Here is a 14,001-nt window from a genome sequence, read left to right on the forward strand (position 1 = left end):
TCTCTCAAATAAAATCTAAAAAAAAAAAAAAAAAAAAAAAAAAAAGAATACTATTTGAAAATCATTATCCCAAGGAAAAGTGGAGATGTTGAGCAGCTTATGAATTCACAGACTGTACCCCATCTCCAACAAAACAGCTCATTTGCGGGATGCCTGGGTGGCTGAGTTAGTTAAGTGCTGCCTTCAGCTCATGTCATGATCCTAGGGTCCTGCAATGGAGTACCACACTGGGCTCCTTGCTCATTGGGGAGCCTGCTTCTCCCTCTGCCTGCTGCTCTCCCTGCTTGTACTCTTGCTCTCTCTCTCTTTGGCAAATAAATAAATAAATAAAATCTTTGAAAACAAATAAAAAAATAAACAGTTTATTTTCCACAAAAGGGGAGGACAGTTTGCACAAAATCCCACCAACAGAGAGGGACTAAGAAGGCAACACTAAGGGGCGCCTGGGTGGCTCAGTCATTAATCGCCTACCTTCGGCTCAGGTCGTGATCCCAGGGTCCTGGGATCGAGCCCTGCATCCGGCTCTACACTCAGTGGGAAGCCTGCTTCTCCCTCTCCCCCTCCCCCTGCTTGTGTTCCCTCGCTCGCTGTGTCTCTGTCTGTCAAATAAAAGAACTGAAAAGGAAATGAAAGAAAACGGCTCTCTTAGGGTGCAGAGGGAACAAAGCAAGGGGAAAGCTAACCTGGAAAGGGAGAGGGGAAAGTGTCCTCATTCAATTACAGAGCAACTGTTTCACACAGAAAAACAATCTGAAGACTGACCTCTAAATGAAAGCAAATGTTCACTACAACTCCCTGCAGGAATCAGTACTCGCCTACTTGATAAGGGTGACAGACATCTAAGATCAAAAGACTGGGTACTTGCCACCATTCACTCTTCAGTCAATGAAAATCCATTAAAAAGATATCTAAAAATAATCAGCTGTTCTGGCAAGAGAGTATAGTGGAGAAAAGCCTTGAAATTAGGATCAGTTTCAAAAGAGATGTGAAAATAATGCCAATAACACACTCACTGTGCCAGATACTGCACCTAGCACTTTTACATGCACTGCCTATTTAATCCTCCCCAAGCTCCACAAGGATGTATTTCTAGTCCCCTGTTTTCACAGAAGAAAAAATGAGGTTTTGTAATAAAGAGCCCACCCAAAGAAGACGAGTAGCTTTGAAGTGCTACAGCTGGGATTCAAACCCAAGTCTGCCCTAGTCTGGAGAGTGTGATAAGCACTGTGAAGGCTGGAATTTGTACAATTCCATTTTTTTCCCTTAAACAAACAAACAAATGAATAGCACATAGTTCCCTGACTCTCGGGCACATATTTGCCCACATTTAAACATCTCTGAAATGAGGATATCTTATAGCTGTCAACCTGCGCATGAGGGACATCTTCAGATAAAGATCAAACATCAGCATTTGCAGAATGGGGAGCACCTGGCTGGCTCAGTTAGTATAGCGTGCAACTCTTGATTTCAGGGTCGTCAGCTCAAGCCCCATGCTGTGTGTGGCACATACTTAGAAACACTAAAATAAAAACAAATTTTATAAAACAAATAAACAAGGGGCGCCTGGGTGGCTCAGTGGGTTAAGCCTCTGCCTCAGCTCAGGTCATGATCTCAGGGTCCTGGGATCGAGCCCCGCATCGGGCTCTCTGCTCGGCGGCGAGCCTGCTTCTTCCTTTCTCCCTCTCTGCCTATTTGTGATCTCTGTCTGTCAAATAAATAAAATCTTTAAAAAAAAAAAAAAAAGCCCATGATAACAAAACTATGGCATGTCCTACAACCATTTGTATCTAAGATGCAATACAATATCGTCATTACAAGCACATGGTAAAGAAAGACCAGACAGTATAAAATAGCACAGAGCACAAATTAAGCCTGCCCCCTACCTGCTCCCTACAACTTTCCTCTCTAAAAATTACCATTAGCATTTTTAATCTTCTCAGATACTGTAAATATATATACGACCAAAACTATATATACAGAAACTATTAAACATGTAAGTATCTACAAATGCTGCAAACACTACAAAATCTGCCTCTTCCTTTTTTTTCCTTTTAAAGATTTTATTTATTTGAGAGAGAGAGAGAACAAGCAGGGGGAGTGGCAGGCAGAGAGAGAGAGAAGCAGGCTCCCTGCTGAGCAGGGAGCCCAATGCAGGGCTTGATCCCAGGACCCTGAGATCATGACCTGAACGAAGGCAGACGCTTAACCAACTAAGCCACTCAGGCACCAGCCTCTCTTTTTGTAAAACTCTACATTAAAAGGAAAATTTCTTGGGGTGCCTAAGTGGCTAAGTTGGTTAAGCTACTGACTTTGGCTCAGGTCATGATCTTGGAGTCCTGGAATTGGTCTTGTATCGGGCCCTGCACTCAGTGGGGAGTCTGCTTCTTCCTCTCTCCCTCCCCCCGTTTCTCCAGTTCGTGCTAATAAATAAATAACACCTTTAAAAAAAAAGGAAAATTTCTCCTACTTATTTCAACTTATTCTTCATTATAGTTACATGGGACATCTAAATGTTTCACAAGACTTTAATACCCATCAAACTGTTCTCATGGAAAACCTGTTAAGTGGGATAGAAACAACTTATAAGCAAGAAAAGCAAGCATGACTGATCTCTACACTAGACTGCATATCCACACTTAAGAGAGCAAACAAGTCTCAAACTAAGATGACTAAGAATAAAGGATCTAGTCAGCAAATCTCAAAGTCACTTTCCATGCCCCAGTGCTGAAATACCCCAAGGTTTCTAATTAAGAATTCATGTTACCAAAATGGAAAAGGCACACATTTTCAACACAAGTCTGCTAAAGTCGTATTAAAAAAGGAGAAATTTAATTTTTTCAAAACCACTATAAAATTATTTCCTAATTTCCTAAGATAGGAAGCAGAAGAGTTACACAAAGAGTGAAAAATAGCACTTCTCAAAATTCTTCTAGGGTACTTGTGGCCTATCTAAATCAGACTGGATTAACTGGGGGTGGGGAGTATATGAAGAAAACTTCTTTGTTAACTAATATTCTAGAAGATATCCTCTAACTAACTGTTAGGAGAATAAGAGGGTTCAAAGTAATTATGTGGGTTTCAGATGCATTTTTCTAAACTCATCTTCCTCCATAAAACATTGAGGATTAGGGAACATTGTGCCACATCACTGATGTGGCCCTCTCTGTTCACCCCCAGGCTGTAGAGGAACTGTTCCAAACAGGGACCATACTCACATCAGATACCGCAATGGACTGCACATCAGCATTTGCAATGAGATGGTTCTTCACAAGCGTCCCAGTAGCTGAGTCCCAGAACTGCACCTTCCCAGCAGAGTCCACACTTATGACAGTGCCATCAGACAAGAAGGCCACGCCCCATATGATACACTTCCGCTTAGACACACCCATATACTGCCTATCCACCAGCATCTTATGAACAGTGCTCCCTGAAAAATAAGAAAAGCCCAAATTTGAATAGTACTTACTTCTTTTGTCTTCAAAACCCGCCTGTGGTAGGCATCTATTAAGTTAGCTGCCTGAGCACAGACCGTAAACAACCACTAAATAGTAGTTATGGTGAACTCAGTCTCAGAACACAAAAATGGTTACCTAAAGACTGTGGGGGAGAAAGGGGAGGGGTGGTTGGAGACTGAAACTGGCAGGGGGAAGAGGTGCAACTGAAAGGAGACATTTGGGACTTCACTTAAAACTGCCTAAAAGCAACATGTATCACACTTGACTCTTTTCTAAAACCCCAGAAAAAAGGGAGAGAAGACAACAGTTGACAAAATGTTGGGAATGAAAAAGGAAACAGAGTAGTAACTGACATACCAGAGCACTGAAACTAAGTCTCAAGTCAACAGTCATAAAACCAAGAAGCCACTTGATCTATACCATGAAATCCTCAGAAGACTCAGGAACTGTGGTGACCCCGAAAATTGGAAAAAGAAGTGAAAGTGGAACTAAAAAGAAATTGGTTGAAACTATGTTTAAGAAACTTATAGATCTGGGGCGCCTGGGTGGCTCAGGTGGTTAATCAACTGCCTTCAGCTCAGGTCATGATCCTAGAGTTCCGGGATCGAGTCCCTCATCAGGCTCCCTGCTCAGCCGGGAGTCTGCTTGTCCCTCTGACCCTCTCCCCTCTCATGCTCTCTCTAAAGTAAATAAATAAAAAATTTAAAAAAACTTATAGATCTTTCAGATAACTATCTGCTAACCGAAAAGCCAGGCAACTCCCAAACTTCACCTCGAGTAAGAATGGAGATTCATTCTCCGAAGAGAGAGATCAGGCACAACTGAGGGTGGGATTACTATACGGAAAATAGATAAAGTGAAAATATATTAACTGAACATTGAGAACACCAGTTTTTTTCTCAGAATGCTGATGCCCAAGCTTACTATCACCAGGACATTTTTGGGAAATATGACCAGCCCAAGAAAAAAGATTAAAAAAAGCCAATGTTTTTGGAGGTTTCCCAAAATAAGACTCCAGCCAAATCATCCTTCGGTGAAGCCCATGAGCAATCAGCTCTACTCACGTGGTAAGGAAGGTAATCAGAGACACGTGCGCAAAGCCTGAATATGAAAGGCAGAGGCCACGGAGACTACCAGAAAAAAATACCGGGGAGAAAACAGCCAGAGTGAAGAATACCTGACAAATATCCTGAATAACCTCAGAAAGAAAAGTCCGTATACAATGAAAGAAAGAATGCTATAAAAAAGAACCCTCAGGAAACAAACAAGAACTCTGAAAACGGCAGAAATGAAAAGCTCAGTTAACAGGATTTACAGATTAAGACAAGGGATGCCTAGCATGCACAGTCGGTGGAACATGTGACTCTTGATCTTGATCCTGAAGGTTTTGAGTTCAAGCCCCACACCAGGTGTAGCAATTGCTTAAAAAAATAGTATCTAGGGCTCACCTCATTCTGTGAGGCTGAGTGGCTCAGCCAGTTAAGGGGCTGCCTTCAGCTCAGGTCATGATCCTGGGGTCCTGGGGCTGAGCCCCACATTGGGCTCCCTGCTCAGTGGGGAGTCTGCTTCTCCCTCTCCTGCCCCCTCTGCTGGTGCTCTCTTGTTCATGCTCTCTCACTCATGCTCTCTCTCTCAAATAAATAAATAAAATATTTAAAGATAATAATAAAATCTAAATAAATAAGTAAAAGATAAAAATAAAGATAAACTACCAGGAAGCAGAATAAAAAGTCAAGGATATGAAAAATAAGAAGGGGGGGAAAAGACAAGAATATTAAAGAGCCAACATCCAAATAGTAAAATTCAGAAAGAGAAAATGGAGAAACTCCTTTACCAAATAATTTAAGAATTTTCTCCAGAGCTGAGGGGCACCTGGATGGTACAGTTGGTTAAGCATCTAACTCTTCGTTTCGGCTCAGGTCCTGGGATCGAGCCCTGTATTAGGCTCTGCACTCAGCTCAAGAGTCAACTTAGGACTCTTTCTCCCTATGGCCCTCCCATCGCACCCTCTCTCTCTAAAAAAAGTAAATAAATCTTTTAAAAAGTTGGAGGGGGGGAGCACCCGGGTGGCTCAGTTGATTAAGTATCTGCCTTTGGCTCAGGTCATGATCCCAAAGTCCTGGGATCTAGCCCCACGTCAGCTCCTTGCTCAGGGGGAAGCCTGCTGCTCCCCCTCTTTGTGCTCTGTCAAATAAATAAAATCTTAAAAAAAAAAAAATTTCTCCAAGAACTGAAAACTGGGTTTTTTTATTAAAATAATCTACCAATGGGGCGCCTGGGTGGCTCAGTGGGTTAAGGCCTCTGCCTTCGGCTCGATTATGATCCCGGGGTCCTGGGATCGAGCCCTGCGTCAGGCTCTCTGCTCGGCGGGGGGCCTGGGTCCTCCTCTCTCTCTGCCTACTTGTGATCTCTGCCTGTCAAATAAATAAATAAATAAAATCTTTAAAACAATAAAATAAAATAATCCACCAAGTATCTAATACAATTGATATTAATGGATCCACACATCAAGAAACCTAATTATTACATTTCAGAACAGTAAGTAAGTAAGATCCTAAAAGCTCCTTGGAAAAACAAACCAAAAAACCTATACAAAAGATCTTCCAGAATGGCATCAGATTTTATAATAATACTCGAAACTGAAGTTCTAAGGAAAAATAGTTTCTGACCTAGAACTCTTTCTCATGAACCCCTTCTCATGATCTACCAAACAAAGGAATAAACCAGGAAACTGAATGGAACAGGGGATTCTACCTGAGAGAGAAGCAAAGGAGATCCACGGAATGACAGAAATCAGGGTTCAAGACCTACAGAGGTACAGCAGGACCAGAAACTGGTACACTAGACTGGAGGTCAGAAGGCTCTGGGGAAAGAATCATTCAAGATAAAAGTGGTAGAAAGAAAATCAGATCTATCCGAACCTAATTTATACAACTGGAAAAATTTGAGGATGAATCAGTAAGACCGTTAACATACATACATACATGTGTGTGTATGTGTGTACGTATGTATATATGTATGTATATACATATATATATATGTATATACATATATATATATATATATATACACACACACCAGAAACACCAGAGAAATTAGCTAAAAGTTATAGATGGTTATCTTTAAGGAGTGAGAGAAGGGATATTGGGGGACTCCTGCTTCTTTCTAACAACCCAAAAGGAGTCCTTTGCCTATGCATGTATAACAGGTAACAATAAAAAATTTGTTTAAACATGGAGGAAAAAAAAAAATGAGACAAACCTGACCTGTTTTTACTTCCTATCTTTGGATGGGCATACAGATGGGCCCACCTAACAAGCTGAACTCATCACTGAAGTATTCCATAAGCCAATTCTGCAGGCCAAGAATTAAGAAAGTATATGGTTCTCTACCTTTCTGATCTCATGCCTCACCAATTATGCCACTAAGACCTTATGTTCCTCAAAGAGAGGCATCTACTTTTACCAAGATCTGGTATATATAAATAGGTATTCTAACTGGTCATTTGTAGTAAATGTCATATTGCTCAAGGGTGAATTCTTAGTAGATAAAACATACATATCCCATCGAATAACCAGGATTCCCCCAAAACCAGCAGTAGCAATCCAAGAAAGGAGTGAAATTCATGGCTAACATTCTCACAAGGTTAATGAGATGTTAGGCCCTAAAGGTCACTGAAAGCACAAAGGCTTAAGGTTTTGGAAACCACCAATGCGAATCTGACAAACAAGACCCAAAACCCAAACGAACTTAGAAAAACAGTCACCTGATTTGACATCAAACACACTAATGTAGTCTATGGAGCCAGCTGCAACGTGGGTACCAGAGGGATGCCAGCTGAGACTCAGGATGCGACCTTGGGAGTTGTACAAGAAAAAGAGAGGGACATACACATAAATATACAGTAAAAGGTACCTGAGTTCTCCTTTGACCACTATCTACAAGGCTAGTGTTCTACAATCTTAGCTCTCATCTACCACACTCCTGTTAAGAACGTTTTATAATGTTTCATAATAGATGAGGAACAACTCTACCTTGGTACCATAACAAAGTATATGGAGAATATTACTTTAACAATGTAGAAATGGTTGAAAGGAGTGTAAAGAAACACAACTTTTTGAGGACGATCTGTTACTCACCTAATAAAATTTAAAGGTGCATATTTGGCTCAGCAATTGCACTGGAAATTAATCAAGGAGAAACACTAGCAGGCGTGTTCAGAAATATGTATACTGGAATATGCATTGCTGCCCTGATTATAGGGAGTTTGGTTAAATAAATTATGGAACACAATAAAATGGAATGCCATGCAGACTGGCATGATTGACACGGAAGAATATCTGTGCTACACCAAGTGAAAAAACAAACACAAGCACTCCCGTGTAGTTGTTCATACAAATATACAAGATTACTTCCAAAATCTACTACTGCTTATGGAACAGAAGAGATACTTATTTTCTCTTTCACACTTGGCTAAACACACAAATTGTGAATAAGCATTATATCATTTTTGTAATTAAAAAAGAGGGGCGCCTGGGTGGCTCAATGGGTAAAGCCTCTGCCTTCGGCTCAGGTCGAGGTCCTGGGGTCCTGGGATTGAGCCCCGCATCGGGCTCTCTGCTCAGCAGGGAGCCTGCTTCTTCCTCTCTGCCTGCCTCTCTGCCTACTTGTGATCTATCAAATAAATAAAATATTTAAAGGGAAAAAAAAAAAAGAACACCCAAAGGGCACCTGGGTGGCTTAGTTGGTTGTGTCAGACTCTTAATTTTTGGCTCAGGTCATGATCTTGGGTTCATGAGATCAAGCCCTATGTCAGGCTCCCTGATCAGCAAGAAGTCTGCTTGAGATTCTCTTTCCTTCTGCCCTTCCCTCTGCTCATGCGCTTTAATAAGTAAATCTTAAAAAAAAAAAAAAAAAAAGAAGAAACACCCACACCTGGCTGGCTCAGTTAGTTGAGCATGTGACTCCTGAGGCTGTAGGTTTGAGCCCCATGATAGGTGTGGAGACTACTTAAAAACAAAACCTTCATAAATAAATAAATAAAACAAAACAGAGGGAATCAGACTAGCAGATAATCAATATTACTAATGGACACAGAATACATAGGACAGGTACTATTCTCTAGAAGGGTCAGCAAGCTATGGTCCAATAGCCAAATGAGGCCCACTAATCATTTTCATAAATAAGTTTTACCAAAGCAGAGCCATACCTATTTAACTACTATCTATGGCTACTTTTATGGAATGAGAGTTGACAAGAGTATATGGAAGGCAAAACCTAAACTACTTACTACCTGCTATCTTTACAGAAAAAGTTTGCCAACCCCTGCCCTAGAAGTCAGTGTCAACTGGTCTAAGTGAAACATAGATAATTGTTTAAAAATTCCAGTTTTAAGACTTTATGTACAACATTAAAACTTCAAAATGAAAATAAGTGAGAATTAACCAAGTGACTTATACAAAACACTGGCTTTCCTATTTTGGATCTCTAATTTTCTGTAATACTAAAGCAGGTGATCATAACTATGCTATAGGATAAAGAAAGCCTGAGTGAGGGACAGCTTTGAGCACATATCCTATATTCAGATAAGTCAGCATATGGATAAAATATTACTTGGATGCATGGGAAAACAGCCTATCCCCAGCAGCACAGAAACCTAACTTCTTAAGGCCACTCATTGCCCCACCAAAAATGACCCTTACTTTTCTGCCGATCAAAATTTCTTTCAAACTGGATTTTGTCTGGAGTGATTTGAAACAGCTTCACAGATCCGTCTTCACAGCCAACCTATTAGAGAGAGAAATAGAAAACAGAGAAGACAAGCATTTTGTCTAAATATAAATATAAATATAAACTAAATATGAATATAAACAGTCCTCCCCTAAAGCTGTCACTTGCTGTGAAAGAAAAAAATACTATGTGAGAGAAGAAAAAACTTATTGGTACCAAGAAACTGATAGTGTATTCCTGGCAGCCTTCACGTCCTATCTAGAAAACAGGCTAATCAGTGACCCAATTCCTGTAGAGAACATGGAAAAGAAGTAGGATTTTCACAGCACATATCTTCTAGAGACCCATGGCCTAAATAAAAGACCCATTAACTATACAACCTAAATAGAGACACATCAAGATATTTTATAAATCAGTGCAAATCAAACAAGAATCATAGACTTATCCCAGAAAATGAAATATCTAGAAGCACACATTTTAATAACAGCGGGGGCGGGGGGGGCATGTCTTCTCAGTCTGCACTCAAACAATTTTTGAGAAACACTGTGGCAAAACATAGTTCCATAAGTTAACTTGTGGAAGGACTTCCCAGAACTTTTAACAGACACTAGTGTGTTGTGAATCTACGGAGGGATCGCACGTTAACATGCCATATTCTCAAATGATATGTACCATAAAACATAAAGCACAAGACAACAAAAAACAGTCTCCACAGCTCCCAATTCCAACTAAAGTTTGAGAAATGCTGAACCAAACTAAGCCTCTCATTTCACAAATGAATAAATGAGGTCCAAAGTAGGGGCGCCTGGGTGGCTCAGTGGGTTAAGCCTCTGTCTTTGGCTCAGGTCATAATCCCAGGGTCCTGGGATCGAGCCCCGCATCGGGCTCTCTGCTCAGCAGGGAGCCTGCTTCCCCTTCTCTCTCTGCCTGCTGCTCTGACTACTTGTGATCTCGCTCTCTCTCTCTCTCTCTGTCAAATAAATAAATAAAAAATCTTAAAAAAAAAAAAAAATGAGGTCCAAAGTAGCAGCAGAAAGGATGCAAAAGGACAAGTGATTTTTAACTCTCAGTATCAACTCCAATCTTTTATTGGGGCTGCTGGAATCTACATCAGATTGGAGTTGCTACACATCATAATATGATTTAACTTTACCCTCCAGTGAACACAGAGAAGAAACTTTAAGTAAGCACAAGAGAAATCTAGCTTAAAATTACTAACAGTTGGGGCACCTGGCTGGCTCAGTCGGTAAAGCATGGGACTCTTGATTTCAGGGTTGTGAATTCAAGCCCCAGGCTGTGTCACAGAGATTACTGAGAAATAAAATCTTTAAAATTACCAATACTTGCTTACTGACCAAAAGCTGAGAACCATGGGGACTGACAGCCATGCTCCAAATGGGTCCTCCAAAGGCATCCACGGCATACTTGATGTTTAACGCCTGCAAATCATACTCGATAATTTCTCCATTGAGTCCAGCACTAAAGAGTCGCTGTCCTTTTGCCCAACACAGAGCTTCTGTAGCCCGAGACTCATGACCTGGAAAAAACTACAGAAACATCATAACTTGTCAATCCACCATCAATTAATCAGCTAGCAGCACTGAGTGGTCATAGGCAACAAGGTAGTAATTAAAACACTTCTCTAGAAATAACTAGTGTGGGATCTTTTTCTATCAGAAGATCATATTAATTAAGATTTTCAGTTTTTAGATTCAAATTTTAGTTACCTATACAGTTGGTTTTGTTTCTCTAAGAATTTTTCTGCAAAACCTTTCCAGTAAAATAAAGTTTGTATACAACTCTATTTGATATATCCAATTAAAAAATATATGTAACTATCTTGACTGGGTGATGGTTTCGAAGTTTTATGTATGTCAAAGTTATCAATGTATATACTTTTTTTTTTTAAGATTTTATTTATTTGAGAGAGACAGGGAGAGAGAGGATGAGCCAGGGGGAGGAGTAGAGGGAGAGGGAAAAGCAGACTCCTCTACTGAGCAGGGAGCCCAGTGAGGGGCTCCATCCTGGGACTTCAGGATTGCAACCTCAGCCAAGGCAGATGCTTAACCAACTGAGCAACCCAGGTGCCCCAATGTATGTACTTTAAATTCATGCTGTTTATAGTGTCAATTTTACCATTAAAAATTTTTTTTAAGATTTTATTTATTTAACAGAGAGATAGTGAGAAAGGGAACACAAGCAGGAGGAGTAGGAAAGGGGAAGCAGGCTTCCCGCTGAGCAGGGAGCCCAATGTGGGGTTCGATCCCAGCACCCTGGGATCACGACCTGAGCCAAAGGCAGACAGGCACTCAGGCACCCCTAAAATTTTTTTTAAATAAAATAAATGAGGGCACCTGGCTGGCTCAGTCAGAAGAGCATGAGACTCTTGATTTCAGGGTCGTGAATTTAAGCCCCACATTGGGTGGATGTAGAGATTACTAAATTAAAAAAAAAAAAAAAGGAATAAACTTTTAAAATAAAAAACTTAAAAATAATAAACAACGTAGCTCAATCCAGTGTTTCATTCAAGTCTCGGATTTCTAAGTGTTTTCTTAACACTTAAAAGAGTTTTCAGAGTTGGGGTGCCTGGGTGGCTCAGTGGGTTAAGCCTTTGCCTTCAGCTCGGGTCTTGGTCTCGGGGTCCTGGGATCAAGCCCCGCATCGGGCTCTCCGCTCGACCAGGGAGCCTGCTTCCCCCTCTCCTTCTGCCTGCCTCTCTGCCTCCCTGTGATCTTTCTCTCTCTGTCAAATGAGAGAGGGGCAAGCAGGCTCTCCACCGAGCAGAGAGCCAGACGTGGGGCTTGATCCCAGGATCCCAAGATCATGACCCGAGCCGAAGGCAGAGGCCTAACCCACTGAGCCACCCAGGCGCCTCTAAATAAATAAAATCTTTAAAAAAAAAAAGTTTATACATTTCAAGACATTTTATTCTTAAATCTGCTCAGCATGAAAGGGACTGAATAGGTACAATTTTTCCTCTCTATTATTAACAATAGTAGGGAAGGGACTATGGAAAAAGCAAAAGATTAGAATGAATTGATTACTGTTGAAAAAAGAGTTACAAAAAAAATAAGAGACACTCAGCAAAGAATGACTGAAACACTCTTTAAACAAGTATTAACTCAGCAGTGGCTCTGTCCTAGGCCCTTTCTAAATGATGGGAATACAGTTATCAATATCAGTGACATAGTCTCAATTTGAAGTTTAGTGGGGAAGAAAAACATTAAACAAACATATGAACTATTATCTAATTCTCATCATCATAATGACAAGAAATACCCAGAGTACAACAAGCAAGTAGCACAGCACATTTTTCATAGTATAGAATCTGGCCTATTTGGGGTGATGACCAATTTTTTAACTCTTTTGGTTCTTCCAGGGTCAACTCCATTAAGTCATCCCTTTTCGGGATTCCTAAACCCACATCATCAGAGTAAGGCAATGCTCCACTAAGAGTCTATGTTGGTGCTTAGCTTTACCATAACATTCACCGACTGTTTGGAAACCGTATACTCCTATTTCCCCCACTGGACATTGAGCTCCTTCAAGGTAGGGCCTCTGACACTTGTCATAATGCCTAATACTTGCCACTCACTCATTTAGAAACAATTGCAGAACGCCTAAATTCCAAGTGTTAGGCTGCTGGGCACTGAATTCATCTATCTCTCCGTTCACAGGCATCCATTCAGTGCCTAGGATGCATAACACAATAAATGTGAAATGAATTCTATTGTTGCACCCGAAATCAGTAATCAGTGCCTTTGAAAAATATGCTGCTGTAACAGCCCTCTGCATACACCCAAACAGTATTTTCCTCTTTAATCCCACATATAGGCATTTAGGTCTACATTCTCTCAGACAGATGAACTTAGAAATCCATCTTCCTACCATCAAGTCACCAGAAAGTTTGATACTAAGATGTTTCATGGTTTTTTGTGAATTGACAATGAAATGGGTACTGACAACACCAGCAGGAAATGCCACCTTACCAAAGTTGCAGTGGTGCAGAGACAGATATAAAGCAATGGTCCTAACAGCTTCCCCCTCCGCCTTTTTTTTTTTTTTTAAGATTTTATTAATTTATTTGACACAGAGAGAAAGACAGCTAGCGAGAGGGAACACAAGCAGGGGCAGTGGGAGAGGGAGAAGCAAGCTTCCTGCTGAGCACGGAGCCTGATGTGGGGCTTGATCCCAGCACTCTGGGATCATGACCTGAGCCGAAAGCAGGCGCTTAACTGACTGAGCCACCCAGGCACCCCAGCAGCTTCCTTTTTTGTTGTGCCCAAAAGATGCAGCAAATCTCAGTTTCCAGATGACAGTGAGCCACCACAACCCCTAGATAGCATCTTTCTGACATTACACAGCTCAAAACTTTGAGCTCAGACAAGAGACTGCATATTAACTACACAAGTTACATAGTTCTAAACAACTCCAGAGAGAGTCACTTTCTTTTGATCTCTTTGAATACAGAAGACATATGAGATGTAGAACTGAACTTAAGAAAATTAACTCAGCAACACCGAATCAGGCTTCCAAATGACTTACTTTCTCCTGAAAGTAGTTTGCTGACAAGTTATAAATTTCCACAGTGCCATCTGTTCGAGAAACAGCCAATCTGTTTGACTGGTTATTGTAAGCCACGCAGCGGATCCCTGATGGAATATAATTAAAAAAACGTACTCGATGGACCTTAAATTCACCCATTCCTGTGGGGGGGAAAAAGAGTCATTATTGTTAAATGTTAACAGCAGTACGTCACATGTATTGTTTCTTCTTAGTGTTAACAGCAGCATCTCACGTGTATTATTCATTATTA

General features: G+C 40.8%; 1 protein-coding gene across 2 annotated transcripts in view; it reads right to left on the reverse strand.

Annotated features, from left to right (window-relative positions):
* UTP4 (UTP4 small subunit processome component) overlaps nucleotides 1–14,001 on the reverse strand; it is a 34,337-nt gene that overhangs the window by 19,139 nt on the left and 1,197 nt on the right. For both annotated transcript variants that reach the window (XM_047712575.1, XM_047712574.1), the window contains exons 2-6: nucleotides 13,731–13,891; nucleotides 10,541–10,732; nucleotides 9,158–9,242; nucleotides 7,222–7,311; nucleotides 3,216–3,427 (exon numbers count right to left, since the gene is read on the reverse strand). In XM_047712575.1, coding sequence (XP_047568531.1) covers nucleotides 3,216–3,427; nucleotides 7,222–7,311; nucleotides 9,158–9,242; nucleotides 10,541–10,732; nucleotides 13,731–13,889 — 738 coding nt within the window. In that variant the 5' untranslated portion in view covers nucleotides 13,890–13,891. The remainder of the gene's footprint in view (nucleotides 1–3,215; nucleotides 3,428–7,221; nucleotides 7,312–9,157; nucleotides 9,243–10,540; nucleotides 10,733–13,730; nucleotides 13,892–14,001) is intronic.

The sequence above is a fragment of the Lutra lutra genome, chromosome 17 (assembly GCF_902655055.1).
Source record: "Lutra lutra chromosome 17, mLutLut1.2, whole genome shotgun sequence".
NCBI classification, from domain to species: domain Eukaryota; kingdom Metazoa; phylum Chordata; class Mammalia; order Carnivora; family Mustelidae; genus Lutra; species Lutra lutra.